Below are 24,191 nucleotides of genomic sequence, written 5' to 3'. Positions count from 1 at the left end.
CAGCATGGGCATATGGATGGAAAAACTGAAAAAGATAAATTAGGAATGTTTATTGCCACATACCTCCGTCCAATCACAATTCATAGTTAGTCTAAATAATATTCTGTTTTTTACCTTTGATATTCTTTCAAGTAAAAATGTCAGTTAAAAAGTAAATTAAATCAAAGCTAACCTATTTACCAACTTCATTAACACAATACACGCCGATGCATCTTAATTAAGTCTTATTCACATTTTAAGCTATCTGGCAACGCGGCCATTATTATCACCTTCTGAACAAGGAACCCACCTGCAGCTGAGCTGCATACCAATTTCCACATTAATCATAAAAAATGATAAAATGAAACAACCTCTGAACTTGCCTTATTCACATTTTATTCAATGTTATTGTTAAACCGATGATTACGACATTTGAAATATCCCTATATATAAATCGTAGGAAGCAATAATCCCACATCTCATCCCAGCACCATTTCTCATTGCTTGTCGGTTTCATAAACATTTTCATCCTTTTTTTGTTCTTGTTAAAACACAATGTCCGTCTCTACCATTCTCCAAGCAAACGTGGGTTGCATTCAGTTTTTACTTACTGCTTCTTCCAACCTTACTCAACCCAACAGGAATTGGCACTCAGCTTTTGCCAAAATTTACTGTTCCAGAGCTTTTCTCTCTCTTTCCAAAACAAAATATACCAGTAATAAAGTTTCCCGCTCCCCGTCTTTTACTGTTGTCAATCTTCCACTTGATAATAATGATCAATACTTCAAGATTGATCCCACATGTCTTACAGAGCTTGTGCAGAAGAAAAATCTAGGAAAACTTTACGAGTTTGATGGGATTTATGGCATAGCTTCTGCTCTTAAAACAGATATTGATGGAGGAATATGTAGCACCGCAGAAGATATTGCTCGCCGACATGAGGCATTTGGTTCAAACACCTATAAGAGACCGCCATCAAAAAGCTTCTTTCAATTTGTGGTGGAAGCATTCAAAGATCTTACGATATTGATTCTTTTAGGCTGTGCAGTCCTTTCACTTGCTTTTGGCATAAAAGAGCACGGTCTGAAAGAAGGCTGGTATGACGGTGGAAGCATTTTTGTGGCTGTCTTTCTTGTCATCGCTGTTTCAGCTGTAAGTAATTACAGACAAAACCGACAATTCGACAAGCTATCAAAAGTGAGCAACAATATCCAAATTGAAGTCGTTAGAAACGGTCGGCGCCAACAAATTTCAATATTTGATATTGTTGTTGGAGACATTATATGCTTAAAAATTGGAGACCAAGTTCCTGCTGATGGATTGTTCTTGGATGGGCATTCCTTACTGTTAGACGAATCAAGCATGACAGGGGAGAGTGATCATGTTGAGGTAAACAGCAGCCATAATCCATTCTTGTTTTCTGGCACCAAAGTAGCTGACGGGTATGCTCGTATGTTAGCCACATCAGTTGGTATGAACACACTATGGGGCCAAATGATGAGTCAAATAAGTCGGGACAGCGGTGAACAGACACCTTTGCAAGCAAGGCTCAACAAGTTAACTTCGGCAATAGGCAAAGTTGGATTGACAGTTGCTTTCTTGGTTCTTTTAGTCTTGATGGTTCGCTACTTCACAGGAAATACAACAGACGAGAATGGAAACCAAGAATTTATTGGAAGCAAAACAAAGGTTGACAACATTGTGAATGCAGTTGTGGGGATTGTAGCTGCTGCAGTTACAATCGTCGTAGTTGCAATTCCAGAAGGTCTTCCATTAGCTGTTACACTTACTCTTGCATATTCAATGAAGAGAATGATGGCTGATCAAGCTATGGTGAGAAAGCTCTCTGCCTGTGAAACAATGGGCTCTGCAACCGTCATTTGTACTGATAAAACAGGGACTCTCACTCTTAACCAGATGAAGGTGACAAAGTTTTGGCTTGGCCAGGAACCTATCAAAGAGGACTCTGCTTCTTCAATTTCTCCCTGGGTTGTTGAATTGATTCAACAAGGAGTTGCTCTGAATACTACTGGTACTGTCTACAAGGCTACTTCAGGATCTGATATTGAAATCTCAGGTAGTCCCACTGAAAAAGCAATTCTTTCTTGGGCTACCCAAGATCTCAACATGGAGATGGAGAAAATCAAACAGAGCTGTACTATTCTCCACGTTGAGGCCTTCAATTCAAAAAAGAAAAGGAGTGGCGTTATGATGAGGAAGAAGATAGACAACACAATCAACGTGCATTGGAAGGGAGCTGCTGAGATGATTCTAGCCAAGTGTTCGAGTTACTATGATGCCTCTGGAAACCTGAAGAATCTGGATAATGGTGCAAAGGAAATATTTGAGCACATTATTGAAGGTATGGCAGCCAGCAGCCTTCGATGCATTGCTTTTGCGCATAAACACGTTTCCGAAGAAGAGCAAGAAGATGCAAATGATGCGAAAAAGTTTAATGAAGACAGCTTGAGCCTAATAGGACTGGCGGGTATTAAGGACCCATGTCGTCCAGGGGTAAAGAAAGCTGTGGAAGCCTGCCAACATGCTGGTGTCAACATCAAGATGATCACTGGTGACAATGTTTTCACTGCAAAAGCCATAGCCACTGAATGTGGAATACTTACGCCAAATGGATTTGTTGTGGAAGGAGAAGAGTTTAGAAACTACACACAGGAGCAGAGATTGGAGAAAGTTGACAAAATATGTGTGATGGCAAGATCCTCTCCTTTTGATAAACTGCTCATGGTGCAGTGCTTGAAACAGAAAGGTCACGTGGTTGCAGTCACTGGGGATGGCACAAATGATGCACCAGCTCTGAAGGAAGCAGATATAGGACTATCTATGGGAATTCAAGGGACTGAAGTAGCCAAGGAGAGTTCAGATATTGTCATCATGGATGATAATTTTGGTTCAGTAGCCACAGTTTTGAAATGGGGAAGATGTGTCTACACCAATATCCAGAAATTCATTCAGTTCCAGCTTACGGTAAATGTTGCTGCTCTTGTGATAAACTTTGTAGCAGCAGTTTCTGCAGGTGAAGTACCTCTAACAGCAGTCCAATTGTTGTGGGTGAATTTGATCATGGACACATTAGGTGCCCTGGCTCTGGCTACAGAGCGGCCAACGAGTGAGCTCATGGACAAACCACCTGTGGGTCGTACCAAGCCGCTTATCACCAATGTTATGTGGAGAAATCTTCTAGCTCAAGCTCTATATCAGATAGCCATCCTCTTGACCTTACAGTTCAGAGGCCAATCAATCTTTGGTGTTAATGAGAAGGTAAAGGACACCTTGATCTTCAACATATTTGTCCTTTGCCAAGTCTTCAATGAGTTCAACGCAAGGAAGCTTGAAAAGAAGAATGTCTTTAAAGGGATACACAAGAACAAGTTGTTTTTGGGAATTATCGCAATAACCATCATTCTTCAAGTATTGATGGTGGAATTTCTGAAGAAGTTTGCAGATACAGAGAGACTAAATTGGGGCCAATGGGGTGTATGTATTAGTATCGCAGCTGCATCGTGGCCGATTGGTTGGCTTGTCAAGTGCATACCTGTTCCAGAGAAACCATTTTTCAGCTATCTCAAGTGGAGAGGTAGATATTGAAAATCCAGGCATAGCAACAATTATTTGATTTGTTAAAAAAACCTACATTCATTGTATTCTTTAAGTTTGTAGTTTAATAATTAACATATCCGTTATATATATTTTTTGGGAATTGAATTTTTTTCTTGGTAATTTTTATATTTTTGGGTATTGATCTTATCTTAGTTAAAGGTAATCAGAAATTTCAAATAGTAAACTTGGTTGCCTTCTTTTGTTTATCTTTGTTATTGACTTCGTCCCCATGTGCTATATTAGCTAACAAGAATAACAGTTTACCATGTTGTATTGCGTTTTAAAGAAAAGGCTGATTATGTAAGTATAGATATATGGTTCTTTTCCAATTCTCAGCTGCCAAGCCTTTCATTGTCTATGACCGTAATAAGAATAAAAAATTAAATAGATTCAGTTATTCTACCATATTGACTCTGAAGTTGTTCTGTTTTTCAACCTATCGAACCACAATACCCTCTTGGGCAACTAGTATCTAACTATTTTCAAAGTACTAAACCAAGAGAAAAACGGTAGAGTTACCTTCATCTTTTTCAGGTTAGAAACATTTCTACGAAACTGAAATTTTCAAATTCAAATGCTTCTGGATTTTGCTCAGAAAATTTCAGGTTCTCAAACCATGTGTCCAATCAATTAGCTGAAACTAAGCAACATAAGAAGAATATAAAGGAACAAATTTAGTATCAGAGTATACAAGAAGTAAATACAATTAGACAACAAAACTAAACTGACATATATGTAACTGAGGCCATGAAAAATCGATATGGGTCATAGGTCTAGCCAATCAAAACTCTTATAAACATGGCTACAAAATATCAGTTTGTAATGTGGCCTTTCTCCAAATACAGTTCTGAATTCAGTCGAAGAAAATCATCTTAGATGATTATAATTTTTTTATTTTTACTGGAATTGTAAGCTCTAGCAAATAGTTCAAACTGAATGTATACCAAAAAGCAAAAACCAACCTTTGTCGAACACATAACATAGTCCCATTAATGTGACGAAAGTAATTACTCCACAACCCAAATCGATATTATTCGCAAGCAAACAAAACAATTAATCAACTTTTTAATAGTTATATTGTCGTTTTCATCCAAAATTGAAAAGAAAAATGATCACTTTTTGTGGGTTACAATGAACTGGTTAACTGCTCGAGGATTGAAAGCCATATAAGTGTATGATATTAGATTACTTTAACAACTGAAAATCGTTGATCACGTACTGTACAAGTTCATTATTTTGTCAACGTTGAACAAGAACGACTATTGTTATGCCTGAAAGAGTAGAGCTGACGCAGAATCCTATCAGCGCAAGTGGTCAGAGCTTAGGTAAGTCCAAATGCCGTTCAGGTGCAGCCACGTCGCGCGGTGATGCAAGAGGCGTGCTCCTGCCAGTGCAGTAGGTGCGCATCAGGCTGGTGAAAGGTTGGAGGTGATCCACGTGTCCAAATCTCTGCGCGAGTCGAGTAAATCACTCGAGCAGGTGAATAACGGGGCGTAAGGGAGGATTTGGACGGCAATCTGACCCATTCCTAGATTTAGTAATCATTATCTCAATTCATCCCACAATAAATAGAGGGCTCATCTCTCGTTTGTGGGATTAGCCAATTTCTCTCTGTAATAGCACACTTATTTTCTCTTTGTAATCGTTTGTAAGTAGCTCGCTGAACGCGACCTGACCTTAGTATATTAATACAATATCAGTGGAAGTAGGAGTCGCTTGTTTAAGCATCCGAACCACTTTAAACACCGTTCTCCATCTTTTATCCATTCTCATACCCCCATTTGCATGTGTTCTCTGGGTCAGCTCAACATTTCACACGTGTGTTTAGTTGGTGTCAAAATCACGCATCAACAGTTTGGCGCTAGAAGGAGGGCCTGATTTAGTATTCGTCCTTCATCAGGAGAACCTCTAACTAGTCGGTCCTACAACAGCGAATGGCTCACAGATTTGAACCTGAGCAAACCAACTGTGATGAGGGAGAAATCCCCCAAGCGCAAGAGGACCCTTCTTCCGAAGTACCCCTGGTCTTGCAAGATCTCGTGGGAGATATTCCTTCAAGCTCAAGGCTTGACCCAACCGTCATGAGCTACTTGGAGAGGTTCAACAATACTCTCCAAACGGTCAACCAAAGGTTGGACCGTTTAGATCGGGTTGCACCACCCGAATCAAATGAGGTGGTACCACCGCCTAAAATGCCTGCAGGTCGCATGAACGTGCGGAAAAGGGTGATAGCCCGTGCCGCGCATCAAAGGAAGGGGAAGCAGGTGGCGAGCAGCGGGCGTAAAGGACCCGAGGGACCAGCGAACACCGACTACACCCTGGGTAGAATACCCGTGGCTCAAAGACTCGGTGACAGGTCGCATCCCGAGCTATCCCATGCCACATCGCATGAGCACTCCTACAAAAGTGTGAGGCGAGGCGATTCCCATCACCGCAAGAATGACGACCTTGATTGTCGTTGCGCGGGAAGATCCTACCATCTGCAGGTCGGTTCGTACCACCACGGAGGTCGGGAAGGTTCCCCGGACCATTCATCACCATCACATGGCTCTAGCTAGCGTGTGTCAAGAGCGGCCGGAACTGCCGGCCGAGGCGAGGAGGAATCTGACCTTCGAACTTTCCTCAACTGCAATCGCGAGGGTTGAACCCGCATGGGGGAAAGCAATCCCCAGATGGCTCTGTTGCCTCAGATTGAGGAGTTACAGCAAGCTCTGGATCAGCTAAAAGCTCAACAAAATGATCAAGGGTAGGTCGCAAAAGCGTCTCCCTTTTCTCTGGTTGTGTTAGCTGCCCCTCTCCAGTCCAGATTCAGAATGCCCGATATGCGGACGTTTGATGGAAATTCTGATTCGCAGGATCATTTATACGAATTCAACGACCTAATGGAACTTCATCAAGTTTCTGATTTGGCAAAATGCCGGTGCTTAGTAGTAACTCTTACATCTCATGCCAAGCAGTGGTTCAGGTTGCTCCCGACGGGATCAATCAGCTCGTGGAATCAGATGAGCTCGACATTCTTGAGGCACTTCCAGGCAAATAGGAAGTTCTCAATGCCTTTGAGTTACCTCAGCAACATAAAGCAAGAGAGGAATGAATCCCTCAAATCTTACATCGATAGGTTCCACAGAGAGCTCCATAAAGTAGCTCACACTCCCGAAGAGTCTGTTCGGACTCTCATCATAGCGGGAGTTCGTCCACAGACAGATCTGTGGAAGGAGCTGCAATCAAAGGACGATGTTTCTCTCACTCACTTTTACAACCTTACGGAGAAGTACCTCTGTATTGAGAGCTCCGTGGCAGAGCTCCATCGCCACGACCCCGACACTTCGGGCAATGCACCAGGTCGGGGGGAAAATAGGAGAGTTGATCTCAGATGGGCTAATGACGGTCAACGAAAAGGAAAGAAACCTCGGTTTGAGCCCAAGAAGTCTTATGCTTCAGTTCCTCGTCGCGATCGTGACAAGGCTCAGTATACCCTTTTGAATGCATCTGTTTTGGCCATTCTTGATAAATCAGAAGAGGTCGGTCTGCTCGGAGAGCCTGAGCCCATGAAAGGTCCCTCATAATCCAGAAACAGTAAAAAATATTATCGTTATCATAGGGACAATGGGCATCACACCAATGAGTGCCAAGCTCTCAAGCAGGTAATCGAAAATCTTATCAAACAGAGGCATTTCAAAGAGTATGTTGATGACTCTCCTCCCATAAGGGAGAAAAATCAAGAGGAACCGAGTAAGAAGCGTCGTGATTGCAAGGGTGTTTGTAGTGTGGGGATAATCTTTGGAGGACCGTACCTCGGAGGAAACTCGTGAGGTGCCCAAGAGAGATATGCTCGCGCAGCCCATCACGACCCCATCAATGTGATGAACACAACGCAGTGACCACCAAAGGTTCGCAGGGAAGAGGAAATCACCTTCTTCGAAAAAGACGGAGTCTGATTGCATCATCCCCCTAATGATGCTCTCGTCATCACACTCCAAATAGGGCGCTTTGACGTCCATAGAATGTTGGTGGACAACAGAAGCGCTGTGAATATCCTGTTCCAGCCAATTTTTGAAAGAATGAAGTTGGATAAGGCCGACCTGAAGCCCGCCTTGATCCCCCTATATGGTTTCACAGGGGATCACCTGATCCCCAAAGAACGATCTCACTTCCAGTCATGATGGGTGACTTTGACGAGGTGACCACAATAACTGAATTCTTAGTAGTGGATTGCCCATCCGCTTTCAATGGCATTCTAGGGCGATCTCTACTGAGGAACTTCAAAGCAGTCACTTCGATCTATCATCTCAAAGTGAAGTTCCCCACCCCAATCGGGATAGAGGAAGTAAGCGGATCTCAATTCGTATCTCGAGACTGCTTTGTAAAGGTAGTGCAGATGGCATGCAAAGGGAAAGGCATCTCGCGTGGCATTCCCAAATAGGCAATGGCGATCAGTAAGATGAAACCGCAGTCTGGCCCAGCCGAGGATAATATGGATCCTCGTATCCAGGAATGCCCTGCCAGTGGGCCAGTTGAAGATCTAGCAAAAGTGTCAGTCGACTAGAGCGAGTCGAGTTGAGTGTTGATGATTGGAAGCAATCTCAACCCCCAGCTCGCTAACGACCTGATCAGCTTCCTCAAAGAAAGTATTGATGTGTTCGCATGGACGCATGCCGATATGGTCGGGATTAACCCGAACATCATTTGCCATGCCTTGAACATCGATAGTGAAGCCAAGCCGGTCTGCCAAAGAAAAAGAGTGATGGATTCAGAACGGTATGTTGCCTTAAAAATCGAGGTAGATAACCTCCTTTAGAATGGGTTCATCTAAGAAGCGCTCTACCCGAGCTGGGTTTCCAACCCAATTCTAGTAAAGAAACCCAATGGCAAGTGGCAGACTTGTGTGGACTTCACCGACCTCAATAAAGGCTGCCCCAAGGACAGTTTTCCCCTACCAAGGATCGACCAGCTTGTGGATGCCACCTCTGGGCACGTGCTGCTGAGTTTTATGGACGCATACTTGGGGTACAATCAAATTCTGATGTATGCGTCGAACGAAGAGCATACCTCTTTTGTAATAGATTGGGGCCTGTATTGCTACAGATTTATGCCCTTCGGTCTAAAGAATTCTGGTGCAACTTACCAGCAATTGGTTAACCGAATGTTTTCGAGCAGATCGAGAAGTCGATGGAAGTCTATGTCAATGACATGCTAGTCAAGTCGCATGTGGCTTCAGATCACATAGCACATCTCGCTGAGATGTTCGACACCCTCCGAAAATACATAATGAAGCTCAATCATTTCAAATGCTCATTTGGGGTATCCTTAGGAAAATTCCTAGGGTACATGGTTAACCAGCAGGGAATAGAGATCAACCCCGAGAAAATCCAAACTCTCCTCGATATGAAAAGCCCGACCAACCTAAAACAGGTTCAAAGCCTCAATAGGAGAATAACGACGCTCAGTCGCTTCATATCGAGGGCAACAGATCGCTTCTTGCGATTCTTCAACATTCTCAGGGCCAATAAGAAGTTTGAGTGGACTCCTAAGTGCGAACAGACATTTCAGAGTATCAAAGAGCACCTTGGAAAACCACATCTTCTATCCAAGCCTCTTCCGCAAGAAATTCTACTTTTGTATTTGTCCGTCTCTCAGTGCACGGTCAATCCAACATTAGTTCGGGAGGAGAGCAAGGTTCAATGGCCAGTGTATTATGCGAGCAAGCGTCTACTGGATGCCGAGATGTGGTATCCAGAAATGGAGCGATTAGCTTATACCCTGCTGATCGCTTCCCGAAAGTTGCGACCTTACTTTCACGCCCATATAATCTATGTAATGACAAGTCACTCGCTCAAGCAGGTCTTCCAAAAACCAGAGGCATCGGGTAAATTACTCAAATGGGGCCATGAAACTAAGTCAGTTCGATCTGCAATATAGACCGAAAGCAACCATCAAAGGGCAGGCTGGTGCTGATTTCATTTCGGAATTCTCATATCATTCGACCAAGGAACTTGAGCAACAGGCCGGCGAAGTCAGCCAAGAAACTATTCAGAATCTGTCGACCTGGAGCCTATGTGTCGACGGATCATCGAACAGGAAGAGGGTCGGGATAGGTCTTCTCCTCTTAAGTCCCGAGGGGACTCGTATTCATGGCATCCTTTGGTTTGGGTTCAAAGCGACTAATAATGAGGCTGAGTATGAAGCTCTACTCGCTGGATAGCGGTTAGCCAGAGAAATGGGATCAACCGCGATCAGCATCTACAGTGACTCCATGCTGGTTGTCAACTAGAATTTGGGGGAATACCAGGCCAAGAAAGAAAATATGATCAGCTATTTGAAGAAAGCTAAGGCCACACTTGAGCCGTTCAAGCACTTCACGATCACACAGATTCCTAGAGATAGCAATTCTGTGGCAGATGCCTTGGCAAAGATAGCCTCATCGCTAGATGATAAGTTGCATAATTTGAGTGTTTTTAGGGTTGTTTTGATGTTAGTTTAGTATTTTAGGGTTGTTTTGATGTTAGTTTAGTTAACTTCTCATTTTTTTCCTTTGTTTTGAAGTTTGTTTTTGTTAAGTTTGAGATATGAATGGTTTACCTATTGATTTGGATAACTTTTGTGTTTTTTTTTAGGCTTTGATTGATTAGATTGGAGTATTGGAATGAAATTGGGACTTAAAGCTTGAAGAAGTTGAGATTACCCTTCAGTCTTGAAGGCCACGGCCATGCCTTGGTAGTTCACCATGGCCATGGTGATGGAACAAAGAGAAAACAAAGAGACCAGTAAGCACCATGGCCTAGGCTGTGGTGACTTAAATTTGGCCACGGCCAGGGTTGTGGCGGAAACTATTAGCGCGTTTTTATCAGTTTTTCTTTCCTTTTTCACTTAGGACTCTTTTGGGTATTTAAGTATAATTGAGATCAGTTGTCAAGGGACGAATTTTGCATATTTTTGAGAGGAAAAGACGCATTCTTGAGGCTTGAAAACTGAAGATCAGATTTAAGAGTTTGATTTTTATTTCTTTTCAAATCTGAATATGTTTTCCTTCTTCTCTATTTATTTCTTTGTTTTTAGGATGGAGTAAATCTCTTTTGTTAGGGGAGGATGAAACCCTAATTATGTCTTGAACAATTTTTATTCTTAATACCAGATTTATGTTTATGAATTTGTACAAGAGTTTAGGTTTAATGCTTTATGAATGTTGGATTGATTCAATTACCTTGATGATGTTTTGAATAGAGAAGTTAGGGTTTATTGCTTAATTCATATTCATAATTGTTCTATGGGAATAACATTGCACAACATATTAAAACTAGAAGTAATCGAATAAAGATTCTAGGATTAATTTGTGGTCCATCTAATTCATAACCGAATAGGGCGAATTAGTCATAAGGGATTGATGAATTTATGCTTCTTAATTTTAGAGTAACCGAATAGGGATTTGTATTAAGTTGACTACTATGCCTGAATAAGGATAATTGGCCTTAGAAGAATCCTACCAATTCATAGCACAAACAGGTATTAAGAGTGGTTGTCAAGCATAATTAGGGGGAAATCTGTAACCTAACTTCATTATTTATTTGTTTAATTTGGTTATTTTTAATCCGTTACTTTTATACTCTAAGATTTCATTTTCTCAAATAACGTGTAGGTTGTTTTAGGTAATTACATATATTCGCTTTGATCTCTGTGGGACGATACTCAAACTCATCACTTTATTACTTGAACACAACTAGTGCACTTGCTAAGGTTGATTTAGTCGCATCAAGTTTCTACCCCATCTCTAAATGGAGCAACATCAAGCATTCGATGACCAGTGATAAATGCCAACACCTTTGAGATAAAGCCAGCAATCATCCAAATGATTCAACAGTGAGTGCAGTTTGGTGGTTTGGCAGATGAAGATCCCAACTTACATATTACAAATTTCCTAGAGATTTGTGATACTTTTAAGCACAATGGAGTTTCCGACGAAGCTATAAGACTAAGATTGTTCCTATTTTCATTAAGAGACAAAGCTAAGAGTTGGTTGACCTCATTACCAGCAGGGTCGATTACAACCTGGGACCAAATGACACAAAAATTCCTGAGTAGGTATTTTCCTCCTGCAAAGACTGCACAATTGCGTAATGATATTACTATGTTTGTGCAGGTGGATACAGAGTCATTATACGAAGCATGGGAAAGGTTCAAGGACATGCTTCGGAGATGTCCTCACCATGAATTACCGGTTTGTCTACAAGTCCAAATGTTCTATAATGGTCTTAATAGTGAAGTTCGAAATATGATCAATGCTGCTGTGGGTGGTACTTTAGGTAAGAAGACACCAGAACAAGCTTATGAATTGTTGGAGGAAATGGCTTCAAACTCTTATCAATGGCCGATATAGAGGTTGCCTTTTAGAAGAATGTCGTGTGTTCATAACATAGATGCTATTACTGCTTTGGTAGCACAAATGCAGGCATTAAATAAGAAGATTGATGGACTTCAAATGCAAAAACCTGCAATAGTTGCTTCAATGTGTGATTTTTGTGGCGAAGATCACCCTAACCATGAGTGTCAATCAGGTAACATGTTTGCTGTTAATTTTAATGCCTGATCTAACTAACTTTGTTTCAAATTTTTGCAGGCCTAATAATAATCCATACAGTGAAACATATAATCCGGGGTGGAGGAATCACCCAAATTTCTCTTGGAGTAACAACAATCAAGTGAAACCTCTACCGTCAGGTTTTCAATCTCAAGAGAAGAAATCAAATTTAGAGGAGATGATGGCGAAGTTCTTGAGTACTATAGAGACAAGAATTCAGAATCAAGAGGCTTCCATCAAGAATTTAGAAGTTCAAATTGGCCAGTTGGCCAATATCATTTCGGGTAGACAACAAGGGCATTTACCTAGTGACACGGAAAGGAACCCGAAGGAGCAATGTAAGGCCATAACCTTGAGAGATGGAGAAGAATAACAAAAGAAGGCGGAAAGTGAAGCAGAGTTACCGGTCTCTATTGAAGAAAAGAAAGCGAATTCAGAAAATGAGACAGAGACTAAGGTAAAGGAAATTGCAAGAGTTAAAGGAAAAGGTATGTCAAATTATGATTCTATTGTTGTTGAAAAAGATGTATCTAAATTTCCTTATCCCGATAGAATTAGAAAGGATAAACTGGATCAACAATTTTCAAAGTTTTTAGAGGTCTTTAAGAAATTGCAAATAAATATTCCATTTGCTGAAGCTTTAGCATAGATGCCTAATTATACAAAGTTCTTAAAAGACATCCTTTCTAACAAGTGGAAGATGGAGGAGCATGGAACAGTTATGCTTACTGAAGAATGCAGTGCCATACTGCAAAATAAATTACCTCCTAAACTGAGAGATCCAGGGAGTTTTACTATACCTTATGCATTAGGAGATTCATTCTTTGATAAAGCATTGCGTGATTTAGGTGCTAGTATTAATTTAATGCCTTTATCAATTTTCAGGAAGCTAGGACTTGGAGAAGTGAAAGAGACGAACATGTCGCTTCAGCTTGCTGATAGATCAATCAAACGACCTAAAGGCATTGTTGAAGACATTTTGTTAAAGGTCAACAGATTTATCTTTCCGACGGACTTCGTAGTTCTTGCAATGGAGGAGGATCGAGAGGTGCCTCTAATTTTGGGACGTCCATTTTTAGCGACAGCTCATGCTCTGATAGATGTGCAACAAGGAAAATTAATTCTAAGACTAAATGATGAAGAAATAATGTTTGATGTCCATAAAGCGATGAAAAATCCTACTGCATTTTATATTGAATCTTGTTTTCACTCCGATAGTTTTGGTGGGATTGTAGGTGATCACAGAGAAGAAGTTTTGTAGAAGGACTCTTTGGAGAGATGTCTAATAGAGTCAAGCACAACAGAAGATGAAGACCTGTGCTTGAGAGAAGAAGCTGAAGTGTTAGAGAAAGAATCTCTGGCTGATAATAATATGGAGCTAAAGGAGGATTCGCATAAAACCCCTAATGAGGCTTCTAAACTTGAGCTTAAACCTCTTCCTTCACATTTAAAATATGCTTTTCTAGATAAAGATGTTTATCCTATGATTATTTCTGCATCTTTGACAGATTTGGAAGAGAAGTCACTGCTAGACATTTTGAGGAAGTACAAGAAGGCGATGGGATGGACAATTGCTGATATCAAGGGAATAAGCCCTTCCATCTGCATGCATAAGATCCTCATGGAAGAGAATTTCAAGCCAACAATACAACCGCAAAGGAGATTAAATCCGGCCATGCAAGAAGTGGTACGAAAGGAACTGGTAAAATTACTCGATGCAGGTTATTATCAAATTCCTATTGCTCTAGAGGACCAAGAGAAAACAACATTTACTTGTCCTTATGGCACGTTCGCTTATCGACGTATACCATTTGGTTTATGTAATGCGCCAGCTACTTTCCAACGTTGCATGATGGCAATTTTCTCTGACATGACTGAAAAATTTCTAGAAATTTTCATGGATGATTTAACGTTGTATGGACTAACCTTTGAATCTTGTTTGCAAAATCTTACGTTAGTTTTACAGCGTTGTGAGGAATCAAATCTTGTGCTGAATTGGGAGAAGTGTCATTTTATGGTACGAGAAGGTATCGTGCTTGGACACAAGATCTCTGAGCGAGGGATTGAGGTTGATAAAGTAAAAGTGGAAGTGATTGAAAAATTACCTCCCCCAACGACGGTTCGAGCAGTCAGAAGTTTCCTTGGCCATGCGGGATTTTATATAAGATTTTTTAAGGATTTTTCAAAAATTGCAAAACCCCTATCTAATCTTCTTGCCAAGGATATGAAATTTAACTTTGATTTTGAGTGTTTATAGACCTTTAATTTGCTGAAAGAGAAGCTAGTGACAGCACCAATAGTGGTCGCACCAAATTGGAACAACCCCTTTGAAATTATGTGTGACGCGAGTGACTATGCCATCGGTGCTGCTCTCGGTCAAAGGAAAGAAAAAATGTTTCAGGTCATATCCTATGCCAATCATACCTTAAATGGTCCGCAACTGAACTACACAACAACCAAGAAATAATTACTAGCAGTGGTCTTCGCATTCGAGAAGTTTAGATCCTACCTCATAGGCACGAAATCCATAGTCTACACAGATCATGCAGCTCTACGACATCTCTTTGCTAAGAAGGATGCCAAACCACGCCTTATCAGATGGGTCCTTCTACTTCAAGAGTTTTATTTGAAGATTAAAGATCGAAAGGGGATAGACAATCAAGTTGCTGATCATTTATCCTGACTAGATAATTCACTCCTTGAAGAGGGAGATATTAGTGCAGAATTTCCTGATGAGCGAATTCTATCTCTTAGCTCTTCTTTTTCTAAATCTCCATGGTTTGCTAATTTGGCTAATTTTCTTGTAGGAGCTGGATTCCAAAGCATTTTACATTCCAGCAAAGGAAGAAATATTTGGCTGATGTCAAATATTATTTGTGGGAAGACCCATACTTGTACAAACTATGTGCAGATCAAGTTATTCGAAAATGTGTGTTGGAAGAAGAGATTGGAGCTATTTTGAGTCATTGCCATGATAGAGAAACTGGAGGGCATTTCGGGGCGAATCGCATAGTGGCAAAGGTGTTGCAATCAGGTTTTTATTGGCCCACTGTGTTTCGAGATGCTCAAAGGTATGTATTCTCCTGTGATCGTTGCCAAAGAACAGGTAATATTTCTAAGAAAGATGAGATGCCTTTAAATAATATATTGGTATGTGAAATTTTTGATATTTGGGGTATTGATTTCATGGGACTGTTTCCATCATCGTATGGAAACACTTTTATACTTGTGGCAGTAGATTACATTTCTAAATGGGCGGAGGCAATTGCCACCAAAACTAATGATTCTAGAATAGTACTCAAATTCCTTAGGCGGAATATTTTCACGAGATATGGAACTCCGAGGGCAATCATTAGTGATGGTGGGAAGCATTTTTGTAATCACCAATTTAATGCACTCTTAAAGAAATATGGAGTCACACACAAGGTAGCCACTCCCTACCATGCCCAAACTAGTGGTCAAGTAGAGGTCTCTAATAAAGAGCTAAAACGAATTTTAGAAAAGACCGTTAGTGCCTTTAGAAAAGATTGGGCGATAAAGTTAGACGATGCTTTATGGGCATATAGGACAACCTTTATAGGTATGTCACCTTATAGGTTAGTATTTGGAAAAGCATGTCACCTGCCGGTGGAATTAGAGCACAAAGCTTATTGGGCTATTAAATTGTTGAATTTTGATGTGCAAAATGCAGGTGCTAAACGTCTTTTGCAAGTGAGTGAGCTAGATGAATTTCGTCATTGGGCATACGAGAGTGCTAGTTTGTACAAGGAGAAGACAAAGAGATGGCATGATAGGCACATTGTGAAAAAGGAGTTCAAGCCAGGACAGCAAGTTCTTCTTTACAATAGTCATCTTCGTCTTTTCCCAGGAAGCTGAAATCAAGATGGCGGGTCCATATGAGGTAATTCAGGTAACACCTTTTGGAGCAATTGAGATCCACCATGGAAAGACATGTGAAACGTTTAAAGTTAATGGACATCGTTTGAAGCACTATGTTGGAGGACGTTTCGATCCAAACACAGTGTCCGTCCAATTTCTTGAATGAAGAAAGTGGAGAAAGTCAAGCTAACGACTCTAAATTAGAACTATCAATTTCTTTTCTTTTCTCTCTTTTACAATTATTTTATTTTATTTTTGTTTGATTTTGTTTTTATTTTTGTTTTATTATTGTTGGAACAAGGAACAAGTTTGGGGGAAGCTTAAGTGATAGAAGAAGAAGACAATTTTGAGCAGAATAAAACATGGGCTACCCTGTGTTATTTTACACAGCCGTGACCATTTTAAAACATAAAAAGCTTGCAGATTCCAGCCTATACCATGGGGTACCCTGTGTCATTTTACACAGCCGTGGTCATGAAAAAAAAAAAAATCTCGTCTTTTTCAGGGAAGTTTCTATCTTTTATTTTTGCATATTTTCTATTTTGGTTTTTGTTTTTCATGCATTGAGGACATTGCATTCTTTCAATTTGGGGGAGTGAGCAGTTTGATTTGTGTTGCATTGTTGTTTGGTTTATGTTGCATTGTTGATAGTCTGTTTCTTTTGTTTGGTGGGTTTGTTTTTAGGAAGTGTTTATTTTATTTGTGTGTTTTTGGTTTGTATTTTTTATTTGTTGCATGGTAGTTATTATGCTTGTGCTTTTGATACAATCCCGAACGAAACTTTGTGATATCCCCAAAGAACTGTGTGTATCCACAACAAGTACAAAAAAAAATTGCTTTTGTGATGAACTTTGTATCATTTGGGTAGTGTAATATCAAGTCATTGATAGGATTCAAACATGCTCATATCTTTAGGAATGTTGAAGAGTATGCAATTCTAGATGGTTGTGCAAATTCTGGTTATTTACTTGACTTTGTTGTGGACTAGCTGAGCCTTATCTTCACTCCCTCCCCCCCCCCCCCCCCCCCCCCCCCCCCACCCCCCCCCAACCCCCCCCCCCCCCCCCCCACCCCCCCCCCAAAAAAAAAAAAAAAAAAAAAAAAAAACATCATATAAATACAGTCTTGAAAAAATTAACTATCGTTATTTATTGTTTTTGAAATGAACTACTCGCTGTTTCGAGATGCTTATAACTAGGGAGGAGCGTCAAACCATAGCTTGAATTATGAGTATGCAAAGCACTTTATGTGTTGTGACATTGTTGAGTAACCGGGGGCACTCATCACAAATGTGTGCATTCGTGTAAAAAGGTAATGTGACAATCTGAGGAAGCTATTGGAAAAAAAAAAAAATAAGAAGAAGAAAATAAGTAGGGGGTTGAGTATAAGGTCTTGGTGAGGCATGATCGGGTTGAGGAAAGATTAGAGTTGCACAATTAGCTTGGTTGTATGTTTGGTAGCATGAATATTATTTAAAGCATGTTTGTTTTCTTTTCCTTGATTTTGGGAATGCTGCGAATCCTTGATGATTGTTGAGTTTATCTTTCTGATATTTTCTTTACTCGGGGACGAACAAAGGATTAAGTTTGGGGGAGTTGCTCAGAAGCACCGAAAAGTATTCCTGTTCGGTTCATAGAGGCTCCCAGTATCAGCTTAACCAAACAGGCCGTGAATATGGTAGAATCAGTTTCCTAGATGACCCCTATCATTCAGTATCTCCGAGATGGGATCTTGCCCAACGACAAGGTCGAAGCAAGGACCATGCGAACAAGAGCTGCTCATTACACGCTAATAGGAGACCAGCTGTATAGGCGAGGGTTTAACACACTCCTTCTTCAATGTGTAACCGACGAAGAAGCAGACTACATCATGTGAGAGATACATGAAGGGATCTACAATAATCACACAGTCGCACGATCTCTCGCCAACAAAGTTATTCGTCAAGGATATTATTGGCCCCTGATCCAAGAAGACACCTACAACTTTGTCAAAAAATGTGACAAGTGCCAACGGTTCGCGAACATACAGCGAGCTCCTTCCCACCAGCTGATAACCATGACCAGCCGCTGGCCATTCTCCATATGAGGAATCAATCTCATTGGTCCCATGCCAGTTGGTAAAGGGGGAGTCAAGCATGTGGTGGTGGTCGCGGTGGAGTACTTCACCAAGTGGGTCGAAGTAGAGCCATTAGCCGCGATCACCACCAAAAAGCTCAAGGATTTCGTTTTCAAAAACATTGTGTGCCGCTATGGGATTCCTCATACTCTCATATCTGATAATGGGAAGCAGTTTGATAACGAGGAATTCAAACAGTTTTGCGACGAGCTAGGTATCTACAAGAAATTTGCCTTAGTCGCAACCGCAAGCAAATGGTCAAGTTGAAGCTGTCAACAAAACCATCAAGCACACTCTGAAGGCCAAACTTGGCGTAGCCAAGGGTAATTTGGCTGACGACCTTCCTGAAGTCCTGTGGGCATACAGGACAACTCCAAGAACCTCTACCTCAGAAACCCCTTTTTCGCTAGCATATGGCTGCAAAGCAATGATCCTTGTGAAGGTAGGGACCGGTTCACTTCGGAGGGACCTATTTAGCCAAGCCGACAATGAAGCGCTTATGTGCGCAAGTCTGGATCTAGTTGAAGAATTTCGTAGCAAGGCTTAGCTAAGAATAACAGCCTATCAGTAACGCGCGAAAAAGTTCTTCGACTTTAAGGTCAGAGGAAGAGACTTCTGGGTCGACGACCTTGTTTTAAAGGAAGTCCTACTCGGTACTAGAGAACCTAGTGCGGGAGTTTTGGGACCGAACTGGGAGGGCCCATACCGTATCACCAAAGTGATAAGACTGGGGACTTATCATCTCAAAAGGCTGAATGGTTCCGAAGTACTGCGAGCTTGGAATGCTGAACATCTCCAACTATATTATCAGTAATTCCGAACTTAATTGTTTCCTTGTAAAGATTTTACTTTTCTTAATCCTTGTAATCTTTGTAAATAGCAAGTGTACAATTCTGTTCTTTTGTGATCATTTTCCCATGTATACAATTCTGTTCGCATAAACTTGTACCAATGTCATTGTAAACAGTTAGATTGCAATCTCATATGTAAGAATACGAAAATTGTAAGTACTCATGAAAGATTGCGAAAAGCAATGTCTTTATTCATAATAAAAAAGGGAAAGTACATGGGCAGATAAGAAAAAGACTACAGAAAGAGATCACTGATCCTAGTCCTTAGGCTGGTCACTGACCGCCTATTCGGGTGCGGGCTCTAGAATGAATCTGGATGCTCCTTTTCCAGGTAGGGTCCACGAGCCGCTTCCTCAGCCTCGGCCCGCGCCATGGAAGCAAGTTCGTTCCGATACTCGTCAGAGAGGTCGGACAGATCCATCTCAGGGTTCTTTGACCAAAGGGCAAAGATGGACTGAATCGTCTATTCTGCAGCCCTACTCTCGATCTCCACCACCTGCTGCTGCATCTCCGTAGTTAGCGAAGTGATGCGACCTCGAGTGAAGTGGAGCTCGGCCTTAAGCGCTGATCGCTGCTTCTCAGTAGTCTCCCATAGCTCCCCTCTTTCCCTCTCTGCTCATAAGGCCTAGTCGGAGGTCGTTTGCAGCATCTGATCTTTCTTGGTAGCCTCTCTGGTAAGTCTGGCCACGGTCCTCTGGAGCTCCTTCACCTCCTCACTGCGTTTCTCCAGCTCAGACTTCTAAAAGTCCACCGCGCGAAGCGCAACATCCCTTTCGGACAAATGTTGATCTGCCTGAACGATGGACATGTCTTTGTCTGTTCGCACGGCCTCTAGCTCCCGCTTGAGTCGCGTATTCTCTTCCCTCATCTCCACCAGTCCCTCAGCAGCCCCCAGTTAGACCTTCTGCAGGGATAGGTGCATGGAGAGTAGGGCCTACATAATTAAGAGAACAAAGTTAAGTCTTTTATATTACAAAAGCAAGTATAAGTCCTTGCCAAGGACAGGTCATTTACCTTGCTTAGGTGTTGGAAGGACGTGGTCATCACGTCCATAATACCGGAGGCCACGAACTGTTTAAAAGCCTCCGCAAGCCCGCATTCCAGTAAAGCGAAGACTATCGCTTCAGATGGTCCGGTAGCTGACCCATTGACTCCAGGACGAGGGTGTTTGTGCCCGTGGCAGGTGGAGTCCCGGTCGCTGGCTCCTTGCCCGACCTCCTCCCGAGGACGGCGGCCGCTTGTTGCCTTGTCTGCGTACCCCCAAGAGCAATGGAGATGCCAGTCACACCCTTAGGTGGCCCTCCCGAGCGAAACGCTTGGTAAGGCTGCGACCTCTCGAGCTAAACGCCCAAGCCCTCCGATTCTGACTCTGACTCTGACTCTGACTCTGACTCTTCGGTCCGAATTTGTCTCCTCTTCTTAGGCCTTTGGGCCATGGTTTTCTACTTCGGGTGAGTAGAAGAAGGTTGGGGAGCGCCCGCCAATGTCCCTTCGATAAGGGGACCGTTGGGAGCTGCTCCAGCTGGTCCAGTGGCACCCATCCGAGGGAAGGAAAATTGCCTTGATCATGGTGACCTGGGCACCTTGGGAGGCATGGTCGCTGCACGCGAACATCGTTAGTAAAACAGTTCGTTGCATGAGAAATAAAAAAGACTTGAGATCGAAAGGCTTACTCGGTGTGGTCTCTAGGGTCGCTTCTGAGTTGAAGAAACCATACTTCCACAAATTTGCGGTTGTCACGAGCAATCTTGTGTCGCGACTCTCTTCGGGCAGAAAGCTGAAGGTAGCGATCCTGTCCGGATCCCCGAGGAGCTCTAACCTGGTCGTTTTGTTAATTGCAAAGAAACAAAGAGCTCGTCAGCAAAAAACGAAAGAAAGTTCGTGAACTCAAAAGAAGTGAGGACCTACTTGGCTCTTGAAAATGGCACATGCCATTGTGACGAAAGAAAAAGAATTTCGTCTCGTATGCCCTTACATTGCTCGGGTAGCTGTGTATTCCCGCTTCAATGGTAGGTCGCTTGGAAAGATAGTAAGAATCCTTGTCCTTACTCTTATTTAGAATGTACGAGCAACCGAGTTCTATAGCAGTTAACTCGCCCAGTCCATTCTCACCGCACGTGATGTACATAGCCATGGCTATGATATACGCGTTCGACGTGAGCTGCAGCGGTGCAATCCCGAAATGATCGAGGACCGACCTGACAAAAGGGTGAAAGGGGATCAGCCCCCCACTCTTGAATATGTTCTCAGAGATCGCAACCATCCCTCGTGGCAGACTCCGAGCTGTGTGTACCCTATCTTGGAAGACCTCTACGTCAAGAGCGTATTGGTCTACCACCTTTTGGATCTCATCGACAGTAATTATCGACAGGATCTCTTGAAGGGGACCCCCTCAGTCCTTGAAGGGGACCCCCTCAGTCCTTGAAGGGGACCCTCCTCAGTCCTGGTCGTTGGGGAGTCCATTCTTCTGCGGTCTGAAAAGAAAAGCGACATGCAGGGAATCACTCAGTCTTCGTACACAGTTTCGTACGATGACGTGGATGAAAAAGAAAACACTTCCTCCCTTAAACCCTAGAAAAACCCTAATAGAATACTTTTAGAGCCACCATCAATGGCTCAATCCCAAAGAGAATATTTCATCTCCGATCAACTTCCGACAGACTATCATCGCTTGGCAACTATTAAAAAACAAGAAAAAAATAATAAAAGTGGCAGAAGGATCATCCTTACCTCTTGAAATGAGAAGATTAGTCCTCTTGTTTTGGATATCAAGCTTGCACCAATCTGATAGATGAAGAACCAAGGCTCACGAAAATCTCTTGCTTTCTCTGAGAAGATGAATATTGTGACATTGCCTGAAGTGAACTTGGGGTTTTATAGTGAAGGAAATGGCGCTTCGGTTTCTCGAAGTCAAACGACGTTTGGGCAAAAAGTACATCTGACCATTGATCGCGACCACGTGTTGTGAATCAACGGGGAAAAGTGACCGTCACGCTTCGAGAAACTAGATCATCGTCTTCTTTCGTTGAAACACTCAAGCGACGGCACGTTCTCCCTCGTCCACATTAAATGCGCTCACATCCGTATTTAATGCGCTGATAGGCAGTGTTGTTTCAGCATGGCTCACATTTAATGCGCATGGCTGGCACTTATTGTGCACAGGACACGTTTTTCAGAGCAAAAGGTGTTTCATTAAATGTATCTGCTGCAAAAGTGCAACGGATAACATCTGAAGAGGTCGTTATGTGCAACACTCTTCGGCTCATGTCTCATTGCGAAGCGACGTGACTCTTCGACTTGGATGAGCATTAGTCATGAAGCAACAAGATCTTTTGCCTTAAGCAAAATTTCCACCAAGTGCAACCAGGTCATGAGCCTCAGCCAAAGATCAAGGTCATTGTCATGGCACTGAGTATGGTCTAATTTAGGTCACTGACCCTTAAAGTAAAGGCCATTTCAGGTCGCTTACATGAAAATGTTTCTTCGACCTCTTTGCATTCAGGTCGGTCAACCGGTGTTCAAACGCAGCAAATCAAGGCATAATATGTAGTTTCTAAGGTTCGATTCTCAAACCTTAAAAACTAGGGAACTTCTGTTATGCCTGAAAGAGTAGGGTTGATGCAAAACCCTGTCAACGCAAGTGGTCATAGCTTAGGTAAGTCCAGGTGCCGTTCAAGTGCAGCCACATCGCGCGCTGATGCAAGAGGCATGGTCCTGCTAGTGCAATAGGTGCGCGTCAGGCTGGTGAAAGGCTGGAGGTGATCCACGTGTCCAAATCTCTGCGTGAGTCAAGTAAATCACTCGAGCAGGTGAATAACGGGGCACAAGGGAGGATTTGGACGGCAATCTGACCCATTCTTAGATTTAGTGATCATTACCTCAATTTATCCTACTATAAATAGAGGGCTCCTCTCCCGTTTGTGGGATTAGCCAATTTCTCTCTGTAATAGCACACTTATTTTCTCTTTGTAATCGCTTGTAAGTCAGCTCGCTGAACGCGACCTGACCTCAGTATATTAATACAATATCAGTGGACGTAGGAGTCGCATGTTTAAGCATCCGAACCACTTTAAATATCGTTCTCCATATTTTATCCATTCTCATACCCCCATTCGTATGTGTTTTCTAAGTAAGCTCAGCATTTCACATGTGTGTTTAGTTGATATCAAAGTCACGCATCAACAACTATTTTTAAGAGAAAAATAAGAAGATGCTTCTAAAGAATCACCATGCACTATGCACGTTGGAGACAAAAGGCAATAATCATAATTCTCTAGGAATGCACACGGTCAGGAAAAAAGAAGGCTGTTACCGAGATAATGTGATGAACAAATTCGTTGACAACTTATCAAAGAAGCTTATTACACCGAATATGGAGCCAAAGTCCCCTTCCCTTCACTGGAAATTCTCTAGGAAATGCAGCAAAGTGATGGCAATTGTTTAAATGTCCTTAGTCAAGTGAATATTCTGCTATTATAAAAGAGGGGATATTATCAATTTAGGTACAAAGTTTTCAGATACTTTTATAGAATGATATAAGTTATAAATCATTCTGAATTCAATTCAGATATATTTAACGGTTTGCTGTTAACTTTGACAGAAAATGACAAAATGACTTAGATGCTTTTGAATTTTTTTTTTTTTTTTTGCAAGGTCGTGACCAAGGTTGGTATTGCAGTCATGCACCTCATGTTCGGACTCTCATTGTAGAGATTTAATACATCGAAAATGGACGAACCACCGAAGGTTGTGCACAGAATCTGTGCACCGAATGACGTGGAACAAAAATCTTGACCGTTATTATTACAATTAATATTAATAACGGTCCGGATTTTGTCACGTCATCGGTGCACAGATTCGTGTGCACAACCTTCGGTACTGTAGTATTACTCTTTAATACATACCATTAAACAAGGCTTTTCTACCTACAAGCAAATAAATATGGTGATATATTAGACTCAACTCTCTTCGGAAAATTAAGTTTCATCCCAAAAAGATTCAAATGTGACCGGAAGCTTGTGGTTAGTCTCCTCTACAAACTTAGAAATGGAAAAATAAAAACCTGCATGCAAACGAGTTATAAGCATAAATATATATGTACGTAGGCAATCCAAGGACTTTCGCCAACGCACGTCCTCGGGACGCTTACTTTCAATTGACTTTATCATTTTTTTCTA

At 41.9% G+C, this 24,191-nt stretch overlaps 2 protein-coding genes and 1 non-coding gene across 3 annotated transcripts; 2 read left to right on the top strand and 1 right to left on the bottom strand.

Moving 5' to 3' along the window:
• The first annotated feature begins 534 nt into the window (after positions 1-534).
• LOC116131514 (putative calcium-transporting ATPase 13, plasma membrane-type) lies at positions 535-3,585 on the top strand. The gene is made up of 2 exons (XM_031417161.1): positions 535-652; positions 752-3,585. Exons 1-2 carry the CDS (start codon positions 535-537, stop codon positions 3,583-3,585), a joined length of 2,952 nt encoding a protein of 983 aa, XP_031273021.1.
• An 8,114-nt stretch (positions 3,586-11,699) lies between these two features.
• LOC116131866 lies at positions 11,700-11,805 on the bottom strand. Its single transcript, XR_004128318.1, has one exon. It is a non-coding gene; the product is annotated as a small nucleolar RNA R71 (small nucleolar RNA).
• A 1,013-nt stretch (positions 11,806-12,818) lies between these two features.
• On the top strand, positions 12,819-13,430 carry LOC116131503. The gene has a single exon (XM_031417153.1). It carries the CDS (start codon positions 12,819-12,821, stop codon positions 13,428-13,430), a length of 612 nt encoding a protein of 203 aa, XP_031273013.1.
• Positions 13,431-24,191: the final 10,761 nt, after the last annotated feature.

This window comes from Pistacia vera, unplaced genomic scaffold (assembly GCF_008641045.1).
Source record: "Pistacia vera cultivar Batoury unplaced genomic scaffold, PisVer_v2 Contig107, whole genome shotgun sequence".
NCBI classification, from domain to species: Eukaryota; Viridiplantae; Streptophyta; class Magnoliopsida; order Sapindales; family Anacardiaceae; genus Pistacia; species Pistacia vera.
The sequence above is the reverse complement of the archived record's forward strand: the minus strand, read 5'-3'. Positions and strand labels throughout refer to the sequence as shown.